Below are 26,488 nucleotides of genomic sequence, written 5' to 3' on the forward strand. Positions count from 1 at the left end.
TCCCCTGCCCCGTCACCTATTCTCCTTGCTTTTCACCTGGCAATTCATCAGGAATGTTCCTCAGTCTTGTTTTAAAGAGATCATGTCTCCCAGCTCAAAAAGGAGATTACAAAGATTTCCCAAGAATATAACAGCTAAATTGCCATCAGTCTCTAAAGAGGTTAGCTGTGCAGTCTGGTCTTTCTTTCTTTACATTTCTTTTCCTCTGAGAGTGCCTGTAAGACCTGGTAGTTAAATTATAAAAAACAATTTAACAAGAACATCCATAATGATAAGTTTTATTGTGCTATATTTCCATAGTTAAACCATTCTCCAAGTAGTCCAAGGATTTGGAAGGTCTAAGTAAATTCCCATTAAGGGGAAAGAGGGCAATAAAATTTTTAATAACACTGGTGTTACCTTACTGTGGGAGGCACTGGCAGTTAGTGAGTATGAATTAAATTCCATTTAAAAGGTTAGAGATCTCTTTATTTAATTGACAGTTGTAAAGTAAAGCTGTAGCTCTCATTATTATATTGCCTTTCTTATTGTTATTACTGTTATTATTAATAATTATTATTATATGAGAATTGGTCATGCTTGGTCATGCTGCATTATAATTTTGAAGCTTAATTCAGTGGGTTTAGTTCTATCTCTTAAGTACAAGGTGTCCGAGGAAGTGCAGCCATTGAGCATTAGACAGCAACAGACTTTTCTCCTTTTGTTGGAATGTAGAGCCTGTATATTCCTTCAGTCTATTCTGAGTGGCTAGTATATCTAAGTTGTAGGAGTGCAGTAAGGCCGCACATCTTTCTGCTGTGGTGGATATCCTCGAGCTACAGTTTATCATCAAAAAAAAAACCACCCAGACAAACCCAGCTCTCCAAGCAAGTGTAAAACAAAGCACACAGAACGAGTGATGTTGAGATCTGTGTAGCATGAAAGCAGATGAAAGGTTATTTTCCTTAAAATGCAGAAAGTTTCTGTTTATGCAGTTTTGTGCAGTCATAAAATACAATTACCCACTTGAGGTATATTTCTTCAATAATGCGTATTCTTGTGCACAGGCACAAATACTATTCTGTGCACATAGTAGTAATTCATGGTGGTGACAGCAAAGTCCTGAAAAGATATGTACCCATTACAAGAGTATTCTGGTACAATGAATATGTACCTCACTGTTTGTGGAGCATCACTTCCCAGCAGTTAGTATCTCAGCCTTATGTCAGTGAGTCCCAGTAACATTCAGGAACTGGCTCATCAGACTACTTTTGACTTGTGAGAGTTCGTCACCCATATTGGTTCTAACTCTGGCATCAAATTTCAGCAACTGATACAAATAATAATAATTCAGATATGTGGCCTGATGCTAAGAGTTGTTCAATGTCCTACAGGCTGTTAAACTGAGAATAAACCCTTGTTAGTGCAGTCACAAGTTATGCAGCAGCATAACTGTGTACAGGAATGTCCATTATTTTCCTTGGGACTAAAATCAGCATCAAAGCCGCTTTTTGTTCTGTCTGAGACTGTGTATAATAGAATCATAGAATCACAAAATCATGGAATGGTTTTGATTGAAGGGACCTGAAGTATTGTCTAGTTCCAGCCTTCCTGCCTTGAGCAGAGACTTTTTCTGATAGACCAAATTACTTAAAAGACTCATTCATCTGGCTTTGTGCACTTCCAGTGTTGGGGGCATCTACAAGTTCTCTGGACAACATATTCCATCTCCACCCTCACCGTGGAGAATTTCTTCCTTATATCTAAGCTTAATCTATCCTCTTTTAGTTTAAAGCCACTATCCCTTGCTGCATCACTACATTTCCTAAAAAAGAGATTTGTTTTGCAGGCTCCAGCTTTTTTGTAGGCCTCCTTTATGTACTGCAATTCTGCTATGATCTTCCCTAGAATATTCTGTTCTCCAGGCTAAAGAAACCCAACTGTGTCAGCCAGTTTTCATAGGAGAGGTGCTTCAGCCTTCTAATCATTCCTGTGGCCTTCGCACTCACTCCAACAGATCTGTGTCTTTCTTATACTGCGGGCCCCAGAGTAGTTACTCCAGCTGGGGTTCCATGAGAGTGGAGTGATGTGCTGATCACAATTCTTTTGATTCAGCCCTGGATATGGTTGGCTTTCTGGGCTGAAAGCACACATTTCTGGATCATGTTGAGCTTCTTATCAACCAGCACCACTAAGTCATTCTCTAAATCCACTCATCGCCCAGCCTGTATTTGTGCAGCACCTTTTACTCGGCGTTATTGAACTTCATGAGATTCCCATATGCCCACCTCTGAAGCATCTCAAGGTCCCTGTGAATGACATCCCTCCAACATGTCAACTGCACTACCCAGCTTTGGTATCCATGACAAATAGGTGGTGATAAGACACTGGAACAGGTTTGCCAAGAAGGTTGTGGGTGCCCCATCCCTGGAGGTATTCAAGGCAAGACTAGATGTGGCTCTGGGCAGCCTGGTCTAGTGGTTCTAGTGGCTGGCAATTCTGCAGATAGCAGGGGGGTCGAAACTAGATGATCTCTTAGGTCCTTTTCAACTCAAGCCATTCTGTGATTCTGTGATGATTTTATGAAATTTCTGGAGATTGTACTTGATTCAGCTCTCATGTTACAGAGTGCTGGTCCCAGAAATGACCCCTGAGAAATGCCGCTTGTCTCTGGTCTCCACTTAGATGTCAAACTGTTGGCTACAACTTCCTGAGTGCAACCATCCAGCCTATTTCTTATCCACCAAACAGACCGTCTGTTAAACCTTTGTCTCCTCAACTTAGAGACAAGGATGTCATACAGACTGTGTCCAGGCAGCTGACCTCAGTTGATCTTCCCTTTTCCGACAACACTGTAACTCCACATTTGTGAGGCACAATTTGTCCTTAGTGGAGCCATGTTGGCTGTCATCAATCACCTCTCTATTTTCCTCATGCTTTAGCATTGTTTTGAAGAGGATCTACTATCCTGCTGGATGTAGAGGTGAGGCTAATTGGACCGTAGTTCCCTGGTGCCTTCTTTTTTGTGTTTGTGAAAACTGAGATTGTTTCCCCTTTTCCAGTCAGTGAGGGCTTCACTGGACTGCCACAACTTCTCAAAAATGATGGATAGTGGCTTAGCAACTTCATTCACGAGTTCTCTCAGGACACTCAAATGTATCTTATCAGTTCAGATGGACCTGTGCGCATTCAGCTTCTTTAGATGGTCTTGAAACTGATTATCTTCTGTAGTGAATGGTTCTTCATTCTTCCAATCACTACCTTTACCTTCTGCAACTTGGGCTGTGTGGCTCCTTATGTCACCAGAGGAATATGCTGGTCTGTGAACAGAGAACTTCTATTTGCTGTGGCACAGGTAACAGACTTCAGTCCACAGCGGACCATGTGTGGGTGACCTCAGAAGTCCTGGGATGCTTCTGCTCTTTGAGCTGTCCATGAGAAAGCTTCCACATGTATGTTTTAAGCAGCTTTATTCACAGTTATGCCCATGTAGATATGAGACCAGGCTTTTCCATGAGACAGATTGACACCACTTAAGCTTGAATTGCCTTTTCAGACAGAAGACAGCATGGAGATTAGTATTCCAGTGCTAGTATATTTAACTTAGGCTTAGTCAAACCAATTCATATTTAATTTGTGATAAACCAACTTGTATTGACTGAAGTTTTTGATATTGTACTTTAAAAAAAAAAAAAAAAAAAAAAAAAAAAAAAAAAAAAAAAAAAAGATTCTTCCTGAAAGGGAGATACTGTTGTATGAACTGAACAGTGATGAGTATGACCCTGATGTTATTTTTCCCAATAGATGGACTCTTTGTACGGTAGATGGATTTTTTTTTTCTTTTTGTAAAAAATTTTCCTTTCATTCCCAGTTCCACTTACATCTTCAAGATAAAATGTACAAGTGCTTTGTGACAACAAAAAAGATCTGTCAGTATTTCTTAGCTTTACTTTGATTTTCTCAAGATTTTTGTTTTCTAGCACTCTAAAAGCGTATTTTTGGAGTTCAGTGGCTTGTTTCCGGTTCTCCTTGAACATTTAATGTTAAGCAACCAAATTTGCTGGATGTGTATTCTTACAGATACAAATTTAAAATATGGGATCTTTGTTGCTCCATCTTTTTTGATGTTCATTTGTAAAACCAAGACAGTTTGCCAAAATTGCTTCATCTTTTAACTTGAAATAACAGTAAGCTCTGTTGTCCATTTTTTGTTCACCATTAAAGAAGCTTTGTCTAAATTATTACGCGTCTTACAAGATTTACTGAAATTTCACAACTTGATGAAATGTTCTCCCTCAATAACAGGGTTGCTCCTAAAGTAATGCCTCCTATTTTATTATCTTGGCCCACATTATCAGAAGTGGATGTTGGTGGCACGGCAGTAGAAATTGAACCTTTCCACCAGTATTCTGTTATATTTTTTGCCATGTGGCAGATGGCAGTAGAGGGGCAGTATGACAAAATGATGCCTGACATGGAAGCATGGACATGGATGTATGGAGATGTAGATGTGTCATTCCTCCGTGCAGGAAAAATGGCTCCCACTGACATTTATCAATGCTTGCTGAACATCTCTGGGGACCACACAGTGGATGTGAGCGCAGTGGAAGTTTGTCTGAATGGGCAACATTTTCATAGCAATGATGTTGTCGTAATAGCTGTGAAACAGTGGTCATTTCCACCAGTGCAGATATTTATGAGTGCATCATGTGTTCTCTTGTTCATGGCTGGTAAAAGCACATAGAATGGTGGTGACTATGTTGAAAACTACTGCGTTGTATGTGAGAATTCGTTCTTGTGCGATTGTTCTCGTATCTGTTGTAGTTTCCATGGAAATAAACAGGAGGCATTACTTTCAGAGTGATGTATGCTGAATGTTTGTTTATAGGTCTGTGAAACTAAAGTTTCACGTTAAGAATTTCTTTTATGTTGGTGAGACTAGTGAGGAAATTTCTTTTTCAAATTTTGCAGTCTGTCTCCACTTAACACCTGTATTGTTACTGTGTGATGACAGGATGCATAAAAAATAGTGTACTTTTGTGAAATGTACAACTTTGCCTAATTTGATTTTGTACTTCAAACTAGTTTCTATCTTAAGAGGTTAACATTTTCACCTTTCTTTATTCTACTTCTTTGATCACCTTTGGCCAAGAGAGGAGCCCATGCTTGTTGTATAGTCTGATGCTGTGAACATGCTTTTTGTAAGTTAATTATATAAATAGCCAAATTTAGTGCATTTTATAGTACAGCTACTGAAGCAAACTAAATGGAATGCTTTTTAATGGCTGTATAGTCATTTGATGACTTTTATACTTGCCGTTTGAAGACAGTTTGGATATAGATTGATACAGAATTACTTTAAGTACTGCATATAAATTAAACATTAAGAAGGTAGATACAGACAGACTAAGCAGCTCAATTATAATCTTTGGTTATGCAGTTAATGCCTCAAGGACACTCCATCCATTTCATATCATATGTCCTTCTTTTGAAAGATGATCACTGGGTTCAAGTAACATTTCAGCATGGCAGGAAATTGCATAATTTATAGACTTTAAAAATGAAAAACAGAAAACCGCTTTCCATAAATTAAATCTCCTTCTCTTTTTTTCATCTCTCCCCTTACAGATTGGAACACTGAAGGATTACTACCACTTTTACCATAGTAAAACAATTAAAAGGTCAGTTCTCTCGAGTAGAGGTACCCACAGCTTCATTTCAATGGAACCAAAGGTAAGAATATCCACCTATGTGTTGGAGGCAAAAGCCTTTGCATATTTTATATGAAATATCATACCATGAGATGCTTACCTGAATGGTATATAGCATTACAAGAACTGACACATAATCTGTTTGCTAAGGTTCTGCTTCCAATTAAAATGTAGTGAAGACAATACCATGCTATCAAGAGTGTGCTATTCTTGGATGATAATGTCCAGCATATTTATGGAGCAGTATAGGAATTTTCTTAATGTACTGGTCACTGTGCTTTGCTTTTTTGCAGAAGCACATGTGTAACTCTGTAAACCAATTTGAAGTGAAGGTGAGCAATATAGGATGGTGTCAATGCTTGGAAGAAAGTTTGTCAATTTTTTCCTGCTTTTTTTCTTCAGTATGAGGGGTTAATATAAGAAAAATCTTTTCTGTGGTCTTTTCCAGTAGTTCGAATCATAATTTTAAGATCTGCTTGATTTATTTAAAAAATAAGAAAAGTAAAAGACTGTTTGACTGCTGTATGTATCTGTTCCTGTGAGTGCCAAGACTGACTCATCCTTCCAACAGCACTGCACTTACAACTAGTGATGCTGCAAAAGGAAGGGAAAGTGTTCACATTTTCATCAGCCCATGCTGTTTCCCATGCTCCCAAAGGTTCAGCGGTTTACATACGTACAGGTTCACATGCATGTACCACCACGACTTCTTGCTGTTACACTCCTCTGTGCCAATGGCACCCAGCCCTGTTTACTGTGGCCAAAACTGAGAGGAATTCTGTGGCACAGAGCAGCACAGAAATATGGCCATAATTTATTTTCCAGCATGTTCCATGCTTCAGCATTTACATCTTGTCCCATATTCTGTATTCTGTGCTGCCGCATGTACAGGGGTCTTTCTGTCCAATTTCTGAATTGTTTTTAAATATCACTGCAATACTGAGAAACCCTAGTGAGGGCTGTGCAGGGTAGTCAGCCCTGTATTCTATAACCAAAAAGAAGCTGACAGTCTAATACCATGATCTAGTAACATGTTTGGTATTCACCTCTTCATTGCTCCACTGAATTCGTGCTTGGAAATTATTGTGCAGCCATAGACATGTCAAAATATGGACATGTATCTGTGTACCTAAAGCCAGTTTGTGCATATAACATTTCAGGATTATTGAAGTGGATTGGAAATTCAATTACACTGCATAAGCTGGACCTTTTAAAAACGAAAGTTTTAATCTTAAAAAAGCCACATCACATGGCTTTGAGAATGTTAAAGGACTGGTATTATACATCATTATATTTATGATTCTCACTGTATCTAATGCCAATATTTGCAGCAGATTAGATGGCATGCGTATTTGTGAATAAGGAAACACTAAGGTTTGTGTACTTTCCAAATCATTTTAATGATAGTTTACTTAATGCCTAAAATCCTCTCTGTGTAATATGTACACACAATTGCTTGATCTGTGCTTGCTTTAGATGTGAGTCACTAATTTGCTGCTTTATGAAATTTCAAATGATGGAGTTTTTATTGAGGGGAAATTCCTTGCTTGAGTTACCTGTAGGAGTGGATTTTGATATTTGGCATTTCTAAACTACTTATGTGGATTGTATTCGATTTCACTGTCTGGCCATAAGAGGGAAGATAAATAGATATATAGGATATACTGGTAATATATACAGGTAATGTAAAATGCTGCTGTTACAGATTTCATTTAATGAATTGCTTTGATGATCTTTGGCTTGGTCTTTCTTCTAGAAAGGAATCTTGACACTATTAAAAACTGTATGAATATGTTCAACAGGGAACATAAATGGAAGATGTGTATATTACACATTTTGTCAATTGTCTCAGCATTAAGTGAACATTACTTGGCATTTAGATGAAAAGATAAAGGATGTGCAGTGTAACGTGATTTTGACTGCTATCATACATATCTTTGCCTAGAAATACTGCAGGTTGTCACTCGGAGGTGAAATGGATCAGATAGTTTTAAGAAGAAATGTATTAGTGGGGTTTTAATGTTCATAACATATATCATCATGTAGAAAATTTGAAACATAACTATCTCCACAGCACCTTTTGTATTCATTGATGTAATTGCATGGTGTTTTCTACATGCTGTTAGAAAAGCAAAAAGTAGTCTGTGTCAGGACAAAGATTAGTACCATTTGTCAAAGCTAAGCTAAGCACTCAATGAAATCTACTGCAGAGACCAGATTCTGGTCCCTCCAGCTGATGTGATATCTGTGGTTGGCATTTGGCAGGGGTCACTGAAAGCACCATGCAATGAATTGAGAGCCTTTTTTAGCTCCATAGAGTTTGCTCAGTAATGTTGTTTTGGTTACTTGTGAAACAAAGGGAGCAGGAATGAAAAATGAGTGGAGAAGACGGACAGAGTCGGTGCATAACTGAAAAGTATCATGAAGCTCTAATTCAGATATGGAATAGATGAGTTTATTGCTGGCAAACTTTCCCCTGGAATCAAACTAATTGAGCATTTCCAAGGGAAGGAATGAAAAAATGTGGTGCACTAGTGGTGAAGTAATGATACACTAAGTCAAATGGAGGTATGAAAGGAGGATTGCAACCTTGCTGTGTAAATCAAGCTGTATATCAATACAAAACATGTAGAAACTCCAGTGGAATTCTTCTGTCACTGAAGAAATTACAGTTCTGATGAAATAGTATAGTTGAAGCACCTTGCACATAACGATAGTATGTGGAAGTTAAATGGACAGTATAAATGTGAAGGTTGTCTTTTCGTACAAGAAACTATTATGTGAGGTGAAGAGTTTGTAGTGAAGGGCTGTGATAATAAAATTTGTGACTTGTATGGAGGAAAATGTCCCATGGAATCAAGTACTGAATGAATGGCAAAGCAATAATCTAGAAAAATAAAATTTTTAAGTGGATGAAATGCTGTTTTAAGATTGATAAAATGTTCAAATCTATGTACATACAAACTCAAGTTTTTTCCACTTTGCTTATGAGGTTCCCACAATGCTTTGCATCATAACAGAAATTTAACAAAAAATGTGGTGAATAAGAATGCTGCAAAGTCTAAAAATAATAATTCAACTTCTAGTAAAATACCACATTTACTAATAGGGAAATCATTACAGCATTAGTGTTTGTCAGTATGAACCAAGATGACATCTTTCTTTTTTTAAAAAAATTATTTCAGGTAGGTTTATTTTGAGTTTGAACTCCTAGCTGCTGATGCAGATTCCCTCATCACTTGAAAGTGAAGGATGTCCAGTCTCACTTTCATTGAGAATAAGCATTTCAATAAGCAGTAAAGCTACCTAATTTCAATTACCGTGGCTAAAATGTATTGTGCAGAAGTGTAATGCCTTTGTCACCTCTGCTCCATGATCAGAGTACTTGGTGGAAACATTGCTGCAGATATCTACATTTCTCCTGGTCTCACCTAGCCATACACAGAGCAGTTCTGTATCACAGAATCACAGAATCACAGAATTGTAGGGGTTGGAAGGGACCTCCAGAGATCATCGAGTCCAACCCCCCTGCCAAAGCAAGTTCCCTACACCAGGTAGCACAGGTAGGCATCCAGGCAGGTCTTGAACATCTCCAGAGAAGGAGACTCCACCACCTCCCTGGGCAGCCTGTTCCAGTGCAGTATGACCTGGTGACACGAAGCATTCAGAGTGTTCTACCTCTGCCATCATGAGCTTAGTAGGATTGGTGGCAGCAGCACATGAAACATTAGCAGGCACATCTCTGAGGAGCCAGAAACAAGCTGTCTGGGCAGCCCTCAGAGGATAAACAGTAACAGCAGAATCCTTCCTCTAATACTGGTGGAATATTACGGGTATTCATGAGAGGGCAGAGGGGAGCACAGTGGGAGAAGCCAGGAGTAAATGTTTCACCATGTGGCTGTGTAGCGAGGGTTGTGCCAGTTCACTCTGCTAAATAATACCATGATTTGGTGCAGGAGATTGATGTTTAAAGAGGTGGAGAAAGGATAGATTTCACCACAAGGTTATGATCTTGTGTTGGTAAAGAATATGCCACTGCTTGTGGAGCCCGTCTTGGACAGCAACACATTTGATCACTGGATTAGAATGTTTATTGCAAATAGAGATGAGGGTCAAAATTTTCAATATGCATCATCAAATTGTGTTTTCCAGTTGTTCATGAGTCTAAATGTGCTGAGATTGGAGTGTGAGGCTGTCTAAGAAAAAAAAATTATTTGTGCTTGATGTGGAAGACACAAACTTCAGCAGGAATGAAGAAGTTTATTATCATACTAAAATCCCAGTTTTAATAAGCAGACTTATTGGACTGAAATCTTAGAGAAGCTCTTGATAAGAAGCTGTTAACGGGAAAGGTTGTGTTTTATTCTGCACTGCTAAGTGCTACCTCATTAGCAAACTAAAAGATTTTGTTAGACAAACAGAGCAACAGTAGTATTAAACACTGGGACCAGGTGAGTTACTGATGTCTGCCTGCGTAGTTGCAATCTGCATTAGCGCTCACAGGTCAAAGAATCAATACGTCATGGTAGTGAAATAATAGGGAGTCATGATGACTTCCACATGTAGAGTTTAGCTGGGGAATTTAAGTTAGTTGGTAAGTAATGCAGTATATACCACTGTGGACTCTTTATTTAATTTCCTCAAAGAGCTTTTATGTGAATAAGGCTTTAGCTTAGTCAAAATCAAGAATCAAACTTAGTGTTTCAAGAAGCCAGTTGCCAGTAAGTTAGAGCATGAACAGAATTACAGTGTGTGAGAAGGCACAGGAACATCTCCCTTTGGTACCTTTCTCCAAAGTGTTAGAAAGTTTTGTGTAAACGTGAGTAAATAGACCTGCAGCTTGGATCTTTTTGTGGTACTTTTTGAGATACAAGGGTCACTGTTCACTGAATCAAATCCTTCTATAATTAGCACTGATCTAAGCTCATCATGTTGCTCTAAAGTTTGCATGAGACAGTTGGTATTTTGTTAGTGTAATAGTTACTGAAGTCTATGCCTTTATGTTAGCATTACATTACCATGTTCTCCACCTGCAAAAGTCTTTGGGAAGGTTTCTTCAGTGGGAATCAATGCCTTGTACTCCACTGAGGCTACAGTGAAATGAAAATCAGACTGATTTTCATTGATGAGCCAGCATGGACTGCCATTAGCAATGTCACTAGACCTAGAAGAGAAAAGCATGGTGACAAACAGCAGTGTCGAGAGTACTAGAGTCAAGCAATAGCCATGTCATAAAGTGAGTTTCTTCCTTGCCTGCACCAAAACAACACCAGAAGTATTGATGAGGGTGGGGTGAAACACCTTGTTTTTTCTGAGGAATGAAACAGAACAAAATAGTTCAGCTATAAGGGATGTTTAAAGATTGTCTAGTGACAAACTGACACTGACAAACTGACCTCTTCAGGCCAGCCGTATCTAGGGAATAGCAACCTAAACAGCAGCGTTCCTTTTCAGCATAGGGGGCATGTTTGGCCTGTGGATAATGCAAACCCATCTCAAAGCTAAACATTGTGTGGCAGAAACCTAAAGATGAAAGGCTTAATCCAGAGCACATTCACATAGTATCAAGTGAATATATTGCATATGTGGCTGTCCCCATGTACTGTGCAGGCCAAATCCATTACTGCTCTAGCAGGAGTTGATGGCTCTTCAATTAGAAAATTTGGTTGAGTAACAGTGATTTTTCTTCATTTATCTGCAATAAGAAGAATTATTTAATTAATGTTAATCATAATGCTAAAGGGATTGAGGCTTATTTGTGAAATCTGTTAATGTCTGATTCTACTACAATATTCATGTGATAGCGGACTTTTTTTATTAGCACTTAAGAAACCCTGATTAAGAAATAATCATGGCAGCTACACAATGAAATTACCCTTTGATGTTTTCTACTAAAAGCAGAAAAAAGGCCAATATGAATTTTGTGTAATATAGTTTTAGGAAAGAAAAATGAAAATAACCACTCAAATAATATTGAAGTGTTTTTTAACATAGATTGTTTCATTACCTATACTTACTTCAGTTTTGTCTTAATTACTGCAGCTGCCTCAAAGGGGTTTTGTTCCCTCTGCTCCCTAACTGCTTGTATATTAGAAAGAAATATTAGATTTCAGAATATACTAATTTTCTGTTGACAAAGTCATTTTATAGAACTCTCTGGCAATGTCAATCTCACTGTTAGCTGTTGGGCAAGAGTTAGAGATTAGTCTAGAGGTTTTATCTGGCTCAATTCCTAATTAGTGTAGCAAATGGTTTGAGGAATGAAAAGTAAATTCAGCAGAATGGTGTTCTCTTGCTATTTTCGTAGTTATTTTCTTAAACTGATGTTGAGTTGGGCTGGGAAACTGGAAGACTAGTTTGAAAGTGGGAAGGTGTAGGGTTGTAATTTTAACCAGTAGTGTGCTATCAAAGCCTAATGCATGAGACCAGGCAGCAAATATCCCATTCCATCATTAAATAGTTTACAGAGATTGTGGTAGAGCTGCTGTTGCAGTCGCTGTGCTTCATTGTCAATGAAAAAAATGGTGTCAGACCCTAAAGAGGTAGGCAGTGGCTCAGCCATCTCTAAAAGAAGTAGCTAAACTCTCCTGAGACAAGAATATTCAAAATGAGGCAGATCATGTTGGTCTCTCAAGTCTGTCAGCTTTGGACCTTCTGGTTTTGGAAAATTCAAAACACAAAATTAAATATTAAAAAAATACTAGAGCTTTGCAAGAGATGCACTCTATTAAGAAAAAATGCACAAACTATTCTGAAATTTTCAAAGCAGTGTGTGTCTTAAACATAAGTATTAATGACTTTTAAAATTAGCTGGATTTTAGCTCAGAGCTGTTTAAAAATACTGTTGACTTTTCAGAAATTCTGTTCTTTGACCACTCTGCACTTGATGAACTTGAGGGGCATGCCAACTGGACTCCTTTGCTTTTACTTCAAGGCATGTGTTAGGCTGTAAAAATATATTTTCAGTAAATATGTGAAGCAAAAGTTAGGATCAGTGGCAGTATTTGTGACTACAATCTAGATCATGTTACAGAATTTCGTTTATGACCTTTTAAATTAACACAGAAGTGTTCATTAGAAGGAAAACTCTGCTCAGGGGATGCTTGCTGTATAGCAGGTGTTCTTTCAGTCTTTCCCTATGCTGTATAGGGAATAAATATTTCTGAAATGGCTGTTAAGCAGTGCAACATTTATTACTGGTTAGATTTAAGATTAAAAATTAAATATTCCTCTTAAGTTTCTAGAATTTGAGGAAAAATCAGGGAAAATGGTTTTATACATTTTTTCATTGTTACCTGTAGAAGTTCAATGGAAGACTGCCTTCTGGTATCTTAAAACCTAGATCTAACCTGTGTCCCTGTGACAGTGGTCACAATTTCCATTTGCCTTTACTGGAACTGCAGTGCTGTCCCAATGGGTGAATTCAGGAAAAAGTCCAGTGCATACTATACCTAATTTGAAATTTTATGCTGGCATTAACATTTAGCATTTCTTTGGAATTTTAAAGTACTTAGGACCTAAATATTTTTTTGTGAATACTTATGCTGGTTCCTACTTTACAGTCTTAAGGTATTACAACCTTTCACAATACCGTAATTGTGAAGCTGAATGCATGATAACAAAACAACAAAAGCAAAGAGGGTAAGGTTCCATTTCTCTGCTTTGTCAGAAGACCCTTTGACATTAGGGGCGTGACAGTTTCAAATCATGGGCAAAGGCTGAGGAAGCAACTAGGGCAGCATGCCCTGCAGTATGGTGCATCATGTGGGGTAGTCTTCATTTGGCTTGGGCAGAGACTAGAAGTCCCACTTTTGCTGAGACAGTAGAAGGTACACACTGTGTGCTGTGCAGCTAGCTTAACTGGCATCATTAAATTCTCTTGTGTGCCTTAATTATATAAATGCTTTCTAAAATCTTTGCATTCAGGGATAGATTGTCTGACCATCCCTCTGCTAGAGTTTCTAAGCACATGACTGTTGCTTTCTTGCATAACCACACCTCTATCTGGTCAGCTCTCCCAATATGAGCTGGAGTGCTCAGCCCCATTCAAAGTGAGACAGACCTTTAATGAGGGGTGTGCTGTGCATATACAGCAGGATCACACAGACTTGTGTGGCTCTGTTTTTGTAAGTGTAAACGTTATGCTAAGAAAGAAAAAAGCCTAGAAAAGAAAAGCATGTTACATTCCCAAAATTTAGGAACTGCTAAAGGATTTTGGTCAGCTTTAATGATTACAACATCACTCTTCATGAATTTATATGTGAGCAATTTAAGCCTATAAGGAGACTATTTCCTCACAGTAGTTATAGTCGTGCAAGAGCAGAAGATCATAAAGGAAAATGTTTGTTAATCTGTAGTCTGTATGTGCTGTTAAGTGTTAATAACATTTGAATTTCTTTGTAGTTTCAATGGAAGGAATGTTCCTCCATTTTTTTTTAACAACAAAATGGGTAAAAAATGATAGAGCAACTAAACGTTTCAAAAGAAGCACAGAGAATTAATGCGTTCATTTCTAATCTTGGTTCTAGTAGCTCGCCAGGGAGAACAGCATCTCTGACAGCTACAATGGTCTCATGTTATACAAAGTGTGCTTTTGCTGTTGTTAGAGACAGTTCGCATTGCTAGTGGCAGAGAGATAGCAAATTACTGTTCTGGCTGCTGGAGTATAAAGCTGCAGAAAGAGTCGGAAGAGGAGGAAGTGCAGAGATACTAGTTTTGAACCTGAGAAATACACATGGTTCTGGAACAAGTTGATCCTGCAGGCCCAAATGCCAGAATGCCAGATCAGAGAAAGAGAGGGATTGAAATAAAACATTATGGTCAAGAGCATCTCAGAACAGACTGTCTAGGAATGTGACAGAGCAGCCTTTACACACCATTTCCTGAGGGAATCCAGCTTCATCCGATACTGATGAGATTGGTTATAGTGCAGGATATTCATAGAAAATGGATTAAAGTTGTGTTTTGTTTTCTTTTTTTCTCATGCATTTGGAAGACTTTCTGGCAGCAATATATGATCCTGATGTAGCGCATCAACATTTTTATGCATCTCTCTGCCTGCTTCTGTCAGACAGGGCAACCACACTCAATTCCAGTGGCAGTTACCTCACCCAGATATTATAAATTGTGTACAGCAAGTAAAGATGATACCCACATATCATTTATCATATCAAGAGTAATAAGCAGAAAATAAAGAGCAGTACAGGGAGCTGGAAAGACAACTTCCTCCAAGACAGAGAAAAAAGAATTATCCTACCCCAAACTCTGTGCATATAACAACCTGTGTTCTTATTGGATCGTTTTGAAAGGACAGTCTCTGGAAACTGGTCATTTTCCTTGGCTGGATGTTGTATTTCACATCAGCAGATCCTTAATCCAGCTTGTGCTGCAATTTTAGAGGAGCTGTGCCCTATGTGAAGCCCTGGAGCTTGGATGTATGTGGCCATCATCAAGCCTCCTCATTCTGCATGCAAGCAGGATCATGCTGACAGGGGAGCACACACTTCTGCAAGTGTCACATGTGTAGTGAGCACTCTGGATGTGTTTCTGGGGCAATGTTTTGATCTTGGTGTCACACAGAGCACTGTATGAATGCAGACAATATTTTAGTAAAATAAAACACTCTCACTCTAAATCCTTTCCCTATAATCCACTTTAAGCAGTCATATCTATTGATGTGTTGACTGTTGCTTGTATAAGCTGTATTTAACCTAGATTATTGTTTTCCATTTTTTTGAGGGGGAGTAAATTCCATCACTCTTATTAACTGAAATTCTAAACAAATGTGGGGACCAGAATATAAGTTTATCTTTGTATTTGTGAAAGATCCAGATGAAAAATTTATTTTTAAGTACTTTTCCCAAACCCAGCATTAGTCCACTCTTCTCAATAACAGTTACAATAACTGTATATGATAATATAATAAAGCCAGAATTTTTGCATTTTAGACAAGTTTCTGTTTTCCAGGGTGTTCCTAAGAAACTGTTTCTCCAAAATACAGCTGCCAACAGACTCAAAGTCTGTAAGACCAAAAGGAAACATTGTGGTCATCCTGTCAAACCATCTTTGACCAGATGTCATGTGGCTCCCTGGAACTGAATTCTGTTTGAAGCAGAATGTAGCTTTTAGAAATCTTCCAATTTTAATGAAAACATTACAGCAAAGCACTGTTACCAACAGTGGAGTTTCCGAAAGTCTTTCAGTTGTTCCATTTTTCCTTTATCTGATGTTATCTAGCTTCAACCTCTAGCTGTTTCCCATTGCTTGTTCCTTTGCAACAGGTTGGCAGCCTGCATACATTTTGGATGCTGTAGTCTGAACATTTGTTAAGTTTCCCTTTCCGCATGTTGGAGGAACACCTTGAGAAACATTTCCTTCCATGTCTGTTTTTCTGTTAATCATTTCTGCGCTGCTTTCTGGAGTACATGCTGTACTTACATGTAGTAAGCATGCATCCCTTGCCTTGAATGCAGGAAGCCAGCAGTGAGATTTGTCACCCTGCTCAGTACACATGTAGGACAACCTTGCTTGTCTCACCCAAAAACAGTTTGCTAAGCTAATCTGGAGGAGGCATCATCTGAAGTTCCTGACACTTCTATCTGCAAAATGTCTGCTGTGGCAAAAGCTCATTTCAAAAGATGCATGTTTGCACACTTGTGAGTATTCATAGCCATCATGAAAAATCACATTTATGATAGATCATTTTATAGTCCCAGCAGAAGTCCAAGTAGATATAACTCATAAAGCAGTGAGCTTTATGAGCTTTCGAATGATGTACACATAGATAACAGAAATTTTGGCAAGACTTACAAACCATACTGCAAATTCATGTGACCAGTCTGACTGAAGATTGAAAAGCTTTAGTATATATACAATTGAAAATTCTGTCCCATAAATAAGAGCCGTGGAAAAAAAGGCTTTTCATTTTCTTTTTCTCAATTTGTAGTTTGAAGAGTGCTGCGAATTATGAGCATTGAGAGATAAAGCCCTAATTGAGTGACTGCTCTGGGCATGTTTCTCATGTCAGAATGTGCGCAGGGACTGTCAGGGAGTTGCAAAGCCAAGATACTGCCCTTGTTTCACTCAAGGCTTTAAAATAAAGAAGAGCAGTAAGCAGCAAGTTCATTAATCAAGTATCACTCTTGCTTTTATGTGGTCTGACTTGAAGAAACTGAGAGATACCACCTCACTGGAACCACTGTCAGCAGTTCTTGAGGTGTGGGAATAGTACTTCAGTTGAAAAAACATTTGTTTTCCTTCAGCCTACTGGATGTAGGAAAGGAAACTTCAGTCCTTTTTCATTTGCCTGGGGGTCTGGACTGCACTGTTTCCTCAGGCTGGCTGCAGGTGTCTTTCATAAGTTGCTCTGCAGATTATTTCAGAAGGTGATGATGATGTTTAAGAGATCCAGCAATCACTGTTTTCGTAGAACCCAAATTCACTGCCCACTACAAGCTGGAAGAGTTCAAGACTGAAAGAGTTGCACTGGAGCTTGAGCTACAAATAGAGGAGAAGAGAGATTAAACCAGCAATGTCTTGAAGGACACAGGAATTTTCCTCTTCTTTTTTTTTATTTTTTATTTTTTTTATTTTTATTTTTTTTGCTTTATGCTGGAGAGATGATGTTAAAGACTCTTCTCTCCTGATTGGAAGAGATGGATGGGTAAGAGGATATACATACAGAGGCTGGCCATGAAAGAAGTAGGAGAAGTCCTCAAGTTGTGCCACAAAGGCATCTGAAATGCCAAAGAGCTTTTGACGTGGTATGAAATATGTAGATATGTCACTGATATTTCCATAAAGAACAAAACCCAATTATCTTTAATATTTTGCAACTCTGAAACTGAGTCTTGAGTTAAGTACTTTTGACCCAATTTTGAATTCTAAACATACACTTTTTATTACACATTAGGAATAGGGTGGGTTCAGGAAAAAAAAAAACCTAATAAAACATGCTCTTCTTATGATAAAGAATATACTTACAGTAGCAATACCAAGACAATAGAAAACCTACAAATATAATCAGCTTTTCATGTGGCTTAGAGTACTCTCAGAACAAAAAACTGCTTGGCTTGGTATTTACTATATGCTTTGTGATGGAGATTTTCCATAGAGGACATGTGTCGAAGCATTCTATGTGGGCAAAGATGCTGAGCCAACGTACAGGAAATAAACTGAATAGTAGATGATAGCTTTTCCTTTTGTAGAGAGAAGCACTATTGTATAGGGATGATTTCAAGGAGATTTTGGCTAGTGAGGAGACTACTCTGGAATAGCATCCTGTGTTTGCTTTGGTTGAGACTGGTAGAACACTTTTGTATATTACATACCACTTAATTCTGAAATAATTCTACTACCTCAGCAATTCTCACTGTATTTGGTAACTTGAAGTGGATATCTATGGTGGTAGAAGCCACAGCAAACTGTGGACTGATTTGCACCTTTGGAATTGCTCTGGTATGTTTGACCCAAGTTTGTATTCCTAAGAATTCATTTTGTAAGTTACTTAGGGACAACTGAAATTAGCATGTACAGATGTCTGAAGTTCATCATTTGTGTTAAGAGTTGCAAGGACTACTCTGAGAAAAGGAAAAATCCATCAGAAATTTCTACCGCTTTTTATTCATATATATCATTGTCATAACAGTAATACAAGCATAAGCCTCAAGATATATCAACTGCAAAATATTAGACTCCAAAGCTAAGTAAGTTTAGAGAGTTTAAAGTTTTATTCTCTTGTAGATGCTGCATTTAGTATCAGCCTTTTATTAAGAAGTTGTGACTGTAGACCTAGGCTAGATGAAGTCGTGATATATCAGTATGCATTCGGAGTGATTTTAGTAGTAATTCTCACAGTCATTGGAATTCCAGATTATTATACTGTCCCAAGACCAGATATACTTACATTATGTGTGACAAGGTAAGAAGATACCAGTTATAGAGGTTTTGCTTTGTTTTTAAAAATTGTGTTTCCATGTAATTCATGAGTTGTTATGAGGGGAACTGTGTGAACCAAGGTGGCAAATGTTAAAGTGCATTGTATAAATAAGAGAGTTACTTTCAAGCTGGTACAGCAAAATTTTTTCCTGCCTTTCCAGTAGGATATACATCGTGTCTGGCAGTGGACATTCTGAACTCCTTCAGAATTTCAATGTGATGCCTGCCTTTCCTAGCATAATAAACTGGCAATGAACTCTCGTGAGACAGGGAAGGTGTATTGCTGCCCCTGCCTGGGCTGTGCACTTTTTTCTTGTGTTCCTTTCCTACTTACTCCTCCCAAGTCTTGCTCTTAATGCAAGAGACTTCACTGCCACACACAGCTGGAGGCGGAATTGTGTTGATGCTTGTGAAGAGTTGTGAGATCTGGAGATGGAGAGGGTAAGAAGGGAAGACAGATGGAGTTTCAGATCTGTTTGCAAGCACAGCTGTGGATAGGGGTACCTCAAGTATGTGGAAGTATGCCTGAGTGCTGTAATGGGTTACTTTTGTGTAGCAGAATAGGTAGAAACAACTTAATTCATATCAGGGCTGCTGGCTTTTCTGTGGTCATGAGATGGAAAAATATGCATTGAATTTCAGCTTTGTTCCATAGGTCGGGCTGCTGTAGCTTTCTCTGCAGTTGTGCAAGACGTGTTTCTTTGGGCAAAAGTAGTAATTTCAAGCGTTCTCTGCAGCCTTCTTTCCTTTTCTGCTTTTCTTTCTCTACTTAGCCTGTCTTAAAATCTTTTTTTTTTTATATGTTGCTTTTATTCAGATTAAGTGTAGCATAATTATGACAACTGCTTTGATCGTGGATTGTCTTTGACCCTTGCTGAAGAAGAACATGGTCAATCAGCGAGAATGCATCACTTAGCACTGCTGGATTCATTGACTTTTTATCCAACTTTAGACCCCTGCAGTTTGTGAAATGGCATCCGCAATAATTTTCCAAGCTCTTGACCTATGTCAACAGCTTCTTTATCCAACTGTCTTCATCTATTTTTATGTGCAAATTGACTGCTGCTACTATGAGTCAGAGCATACTGATAGGTTAGGAAAGCAGCCTACTGTTCAATTATTTAAAAAACATGCAATTCCTCTTAAGCGGAGCAATCCAGCTTTAGGAGTCTCACTTCTGTGGCTGCCCGTCAGCAACGGGAGGTATGCCAGTGGCCTCCCCAGCCCTCCTGCATTGCTGAGTGATGGCTTCAGTCTCAGCTCTTCCACAGCCAGGTTGTGTTACTTGGAGATTGGCATATCCTCCTACACTCCTTAAGTCCTGAATTTTTTTACTTTTTGTTTTCATAAGAATGTGAAATACAAGTGGAGAGTGTTGTCAGATTGTGTGCTAAGTAGAGCCTGTCACAGAAAGTTTGATGATGGTAACAACTCATAACTGACTGTTTCTGCTACCATAAGCAGTCAGAACCATTTTTCTTTTATATCCCACAATGGGCCAGGCACTGTCTTGGTTTCTTTCTCTGGAAGTACCACCCTCTCTCCTGTCCTTTCCTTCAGCCTGGGTCTCACATAAATGTCAGCACTCAGTGTTTAGGAGTGAAGGCTGAGGTGCAGCAGGTGCAGTGTGAAGCCATCCCAGCAGAGAGCAGGTTGTCGCATGGTTTAATGTTGCCCCTTTTGCTCATTCAGCCTGACTCCATACAGATTCACTGCTAGCTTGGTGATACTTTCCATGTGCTCTGAGTTTTCTGTCCTTTCTTTCTCTTTACAGTGTTCATCTGACACTTGCTTTCATTTTAGCTGAGCAGGAATTTGTAATTTCTTAGAGGTGCAGGACAGACTGAAGTGAATGATGCTGTGATTATGTTTGAGAGTGGCGCCTTAAGCAATTCCTTTTCATAAACTGAATACTCACATCTTTTTTTTTTTTTTTTAGTTCTGCAACATAAAAATAATAGATTTTGATGTGAAATGCATACATTACTCAGAGTTAGGGTGTTCCTTCCCTCTGCATTCTTTCCTCAAAATGGAAAGGTATATGCCTCCAACTTGCTTTCATACCTTCTTTTTAATGGTAACATTTTCACATGCTTAACTTGACACATTTTTAATCAATTTGAAAATATTTATTCAAGCAGACCTCCTCATGACATATTTGAAAAACGAAGTAAGTGCTGTTTCACAAGGTTATCTCGTGTTTGTATTTTAAAAAACACCCTGATTTGATAATAGGTGGATTTTTCTTTTTTTCAGCTTTTTAAGTTTTCCCATTTGTTTTTCAAAGTTTTTTTCGCAATTTATTGCAGTAGAGTTCTTACTGTTGCATGCATACACGGGGCTGCTTTTTCATGAGTTCTGTTAAATAAATGAGAACGAAGGTTGTAGAAAGCAGTTCTGTTTCACGTAGAGATAACATTTCATTATATTCTTTATGCCTACAGAGAATGAAAGCATGATGTACTAGAATAAGCTCGGAGCAACTTTTATTCCATAGCGTTGTTTCATGCAGGTTTGTGAAGAAGAGCAGTGTTGTGTATAGAACAAGCCTATGAGTGAGGAGACTGGAAATGATGATTTTTTTTTTTTTTTTTGGAATGGTTTGGTCTCCAATCTGGCTTGGCTTTGATTTCTAGACATTCAGGAAATGGAACTTTCAAAGCTGAAGTCAATGGGAAAATGTGCACTGTTCCCCCTCAGCAAGTGTGACTTTATGGAAATGTTAAAATGCACCTCATTGTTCGCATAGAGTCTCCTTTTGGCAAGAGATGGGAATCTGTATAATCAATTACTTCAGAGATTTTCCTTCAAGGACTATAGTTTAGGAAGTGTAGAAACTTCTTAAAAGAAAATATTTTTATACAAATGAGCTCTTTTCATACTGAATCAAACAAATTCAAGATGTACCAGGCATTTGACAGTGACACGTGCATGAATACCCATAAAATACTCAAAGGAAATACTAAAATAACTGCTGAGTCTTGTCCTAGTCTTCATTGATATATCCCAGTAATTGTATAGTGTAACTTAGACTAAAGACTACTGGCAAGTTTTTCTCTTCAATTTTAAAAGAAAATAAACCAGCCTTAGTATTCAGTAGAGTGTTCTATTTCTGTAGCAGTGATATTTTCTATAAACTAAGCTTTATGCACTGACTTCTCAAATGAGAAAATGGGTTTCCTGGAATGTTTTAAATTACATCCTAGATGGGTGTATCAGCACATCCTCAGTATAAAAATAGTTACTAAGCAGATCCTGACTGAAGCTGTTTGATAAAAATCTTGCAGAGAAGGCTATACCCAGGATTGTGATCAAGCCTGCTGTATTGCTTAGATTTACTCTGGCTAGCATCCTGCACTGTCTCTCTCAACACAGTACACAGTCACTGTATCTTAAAGGTCATTTTGACTCCCTCTTCCCCTTCTATTTAATTGGATATCTGCAGGTGCCTAAGGTGAGTCCTCCTAGTGTACATCGTATCTATGATTATGGAGCTGCCCGTGCTATCTTCCCATATGTGTTCTTATGCAAATATTTTATTTGCATAAATCTATATTTGAATGAGACCAAACAGCTATTTTATTTATAGTAATTTTACGTGTACATGAAATTGTCATTAGGCTTTATGGGAAGAGTTACATTTCTTTTTCTGGCATTGGGTCTGATTGTGCATGCTGTACAGTCCTTCTGCAGAATTACTCTTTCATATGTTTCCCCTAACTTTTCTAGGAGCTGAGGAAACAGAAATTATAGGCAACATCTAGCATGTTTTAGGGGCAGGCTCTCTGACAAATACACAATCTGTAGAACAGTCACTTCATTTTTTTTGTTAAAAGGTGGTATATATCTATCTGTACATCACTAAAATCTTAACCATCAGCTATGCTGGATTGCATATTATTGAATATTAAATCAGATGATCCAAGCTCCTGTACAAACACATGCTTGTACAAAAATATTTATGTATATGCATATACAGAATTGTTTATTTGTCTTATTATTGTTCATATTAGCTGGAATGGCACACTGAGACAATATTGGTGATTGTTTAAACTAAAGGGCTGTCTGATAAATGTTCTCAGTAATGTCATCTGGCATAACAGGAAAAGAGAGAATGAATTAATTGTTGGGGGTTTTTTGAGGCATAAGTGTATGGATGTTCACTCTCAGCAAGTACTATGATGCCTCTACTGTTTATCTTTTTAACAATCAGTAGATATTTGCAGCTGAATAGGGAGTAAATAAATGGAGAAAACATATTTTCACAGTTACTGCTAAAGAGTTTTGCAGTTTGTCTTGTGAGGAAAACCCCTCTCCTTCTTACATATATCTCATAATAAGATTTAGAAGGTGGAACTGTATAAGCCTTGAAAATCATATTTGATTGTTCAGACACATTGAATCTTTTTTGTTATTAGTTTCTAAATACTAGCATAAATTGGTGGAATTGTGGTCCATGGTTTGAGGCAATCCAGGCAGCTACTGAGATCAAGTGGTATACAGCCTTTCATCCGGCTTCAGATGTGATGGGAGGGCTGGGCCACCGGCAAGGGATTAAACTTTAAAGAAAAAAAAAGCTGTTCTGAGGGTCTGAAAAAGAGACCATATATTGGCAGGAGGTGACAAGGAGATAGGGTTCATTAAATGTTAATTATAAATCAGTCTTTGTCATGGAGGAGAGATCCATTTAAGAGGGATGTTGATCACACTTTAGAGCAGCCTCTTCAGTCTTTTGGCTCTCCCTCTTGTTGCCTCTGGCCAGATACACTCTACATCTCACATTCCCTCCAGAGTCCACTGCATGACACTGCAGACATCTTCAGTCTTTTGGCTCTCCCTGTTGTTGCCTCTGGCCAGATACACTCTGCATCTCACATTCCCTCCAGAGTCCACTGCATGACATACAGAAGGCTGAGTGGGTGTCCACTTGATGGGATCTCTGGATCTCATAAGATCTGAAGGGCAGCCAGCTGTCAGATCATCAAGAGAGTGTCTACCACGATGGATTGCAGCTTGGTCCAGAAGAGGAGCAGAGTAATCATGAGGAAAAGGCGCTCTATCAAATACCTCAATTTTCTCTGAAGCTGAAAAGGATTTACAGTGGTTAATAGAAGAACAGAGAAATGGATTTTTGCATGAACATTACCTCATAGTCTTGTCTTCTTAAACCAGACGATTTCTTCACTAGTAGAATACTCTTAACCCTGAAGTTGATTCTTAAGAAAGGGAAAAACACAATTCCATTTTCTAAAAGAAGCCATGGAAACCATGTAGTAGCAATGGTAAAGGTAGAGGTAGTATGGATCTCAAGCAGAACTTCCACCGATGTCAGTGGACAAGTCTCTCTAAGGACCTCATGATTTGAAGCTGAATTGCAGATACAGTAGAAATTATCCTGCCATGGAAAAATGTCAATACTGTCTCTGACAAGTGACAAAGAGAAACATGTGAGCTGAAAGTAAACTTATTCTATATATATATGTGTGTGTGTGCATACACAGATATTCATGAACAGCAGAAATAAAAGGTGAAGAGTTGGCTGCTCAGAGGAAATAGCTGTCTTGCTTGGGAAGAGGTGAATTCAATTTTTATAGTTATATCCCATGAAACAATTCAGGAAAAATATGAAGTTTAAGTGAGATAGATGTGTAAATATAATCTCTTTCTTTCTATGTGGATAGTTATGCTGTTCACATTCATAGAAACTAGCTCCCACTTAGACTAGCCAGTGCCAAAATGCCTGCAGTCCTGTCTGCTCTAAGGCTGATGTCACTTTCAGTCTTGCTCTTTCTGAGTGTGTTGTGAATCTACGAAGAGGTATCTGACAGAAAATAATCTGATTTTAAGAACTCTGCTTTTAACCCTTAACTTTGATGTTTCAAGTTCTTTTTGATGTTGTTATAATTTGACCTTTTGCTCAATATCGGTCTTTTTCTCCCTGTACTAGTACTTTGCACTAAATTATGTTCTGGAGCGCCTGGCAGAGAGAATCTTGACGCAGAGTTACTCTACTAAAATATATATTTTAATTCTGTTGTATTCACTCCAAGCAGTGAAGATGATTTAGATATTGGTTAAGCAGAATATTTTAATATTTTACTGAAAGCTTTTGTTCTCAGAAACAGACTTAAAACAAAGAACAGTCAGAAGTATAATTTATTTCTGCTTGTGATCTACTGTTGCACTTTATAAAACTAGTTTTACAAATTTGAAAAATAGTTCAATTCTAATAATGAAAAAAAAATAACAGCATTCAAAAGATGATCGCAAATGAAATTCTTCTAGCAGGAGATATAAGTAGTTGTTCAGGGAGATTTGTAGCACTAACAGAATTGGGCTTATTCCCTAGTGAACCATATGCCAAGGTGAGCTGTGCATTTCGACTGCCAAAATGAACTCCTTAACATGAAATATGTCTTTGAGTATGGTAATGGAAAACTTCCCAAGATTTCACACATTTCTTGATAATCTCTACGAAACCCTAACACTTACCAAATGTTTTCCTGGTTGGCAGGTGGAGTGGATACAACAGCAGGTGGTTAAAAGAAGGATAAAGAGGGATTATAAACCTGGAGGTACCCAATCCACTTATTTCAATGATCCCAAGTGGCCAAGCATGTGGTACATGGTAAGTACATAACGGGTCATTGGCTTTGTTTCATGCCAGCATTTAGTTGTCTGCTATGATGTTTTGAAACAGGGCAAAATAGTGTGTTCAGAAGTAGCAAATTTCCTTTTTTTAATGTAACTAATGAGGGTCTGTAAACTCCTTGCAGGTATTACAAGAAATCCCAGGGAGCTCTGCAATAGGAAACATTTATTAATGCATTCATTCATGAATGCTTCCTATTGCAAGATGTCTTGGGAATTATTTATTAGAGGATAAACTTTCAGCAGTGAGAAGGAAGGAACTTGGCTGCAATCTGTGGGAGCAGTGAAACCACTTGTTTTCAATGTGTCTAATTCACTGTCTCAGACATTAATGTGGTACAAATGTGTCCTGAAAGAGGAGAAAAGAGCCCCAAACACTATCTGCTCAATGTTGTAATTACATTCTCTTTAGTAATGAACAATTCCATTGTTAAAGTCAATGGATTGTTTATACTGCTTCCCGTCTGACAAGAATTCTGTGTTTTCTGAGCAAACTTATTTTTTCATCTTTGCTTGGTACTCACAGTTAAAGCCTGGAGTGGAACTCCTTAGTGACCATATTATCCTCATTGCACCTATGAAGGTACAAATAAAAAATTCATACCTTTGGTTATAGAAACTGAGAAGTAACAAGTTAGGCAATGGAATCCACCTCTCCATGATGGATACTACAGACTTGAAAACTTTCCCTGCTATTCTGCTGTCATAGTTCTAAGTATTTGCATCTTGTTTTTTCACTATGTCAACTTCGTCACTGGCAGCAGGACTCTCAGAATGTTCAGCTTGATAGAAGGAATTGCTTCAGACAGTGAGGAAATTATGCCTTTTTGGCAACAATTTTGCTGTAGATAGACAATGTCTTTTCAGGTATTTTGTTAATTTCAAAACACTAGTGTATTATTTCATGTGAATGAGCAAGATTGTTCTAAGAAAGCATTACATTTTTAAAAAATGTTTCTTTTTAACATTCATTTCGTTCTGGCTTGTAGTTTTGTTGTTGCATGGACTGAAAAAGAAACAAGAATATAATGTAAGCTTGAAGTAATTTGAAAACCAATTGTTGTTAATAAACACAAATAGTCAGAACTCCTCATCTTCATTATATAACACATATGAGTATGTCACCAACCAGAAGTTTCAGCTCTGTCTTTAAATGAAAGAGGAAGTACAAATTTGAAGGAAATAATAGCAGTGAGTCAAAAGCCTGCTAG

The 26,488-nt window shown here is 38.0% G+C and overlaps 1 protein-coding gene across 4 annotated transcripts in view; it reads left to right on the plus strand.

Annotated features, from left to right (window-relative positions):
* PCSK5 (proprotein convertase subtilisin/kexin type 5) overlaps positions 1–26,488 on the plus strand; it is a 264,954-nt gene that overhangs the window by 21,806 nt on the left and 216,660 nt on the right. For all 4 annotated transcript variants that reach the window (XM_048930511.1, XM_048930515.1, XM_048930513.1 and 1 more), the window contains exons 2-3: positions 5,608–5,712; positions 25,141–25,254. In XM_048930511.1, the coding sequence (XP_048786468.1) occupies positions 5,608–5,712; positions 25,141–25,254 (219 nt within the window). The remainder of the gene's footprint in view (positions 1–5,607; positions 5,713–25,140; positions 25,255–26,488) is intronic.

Source organism: Lagopus muta, chromosome Z, assembly GCF_023343835.1.
Source record: "Lagopus muta isolate bLagMut1 chromosome Z, bLagMut1 primary, whole genome shotgun sequence".
NCBI lineage: Eukaryota > Metazoa > Chordata > Aves > Galliformes > Phasianidae > Lagopus > Lagopus muta.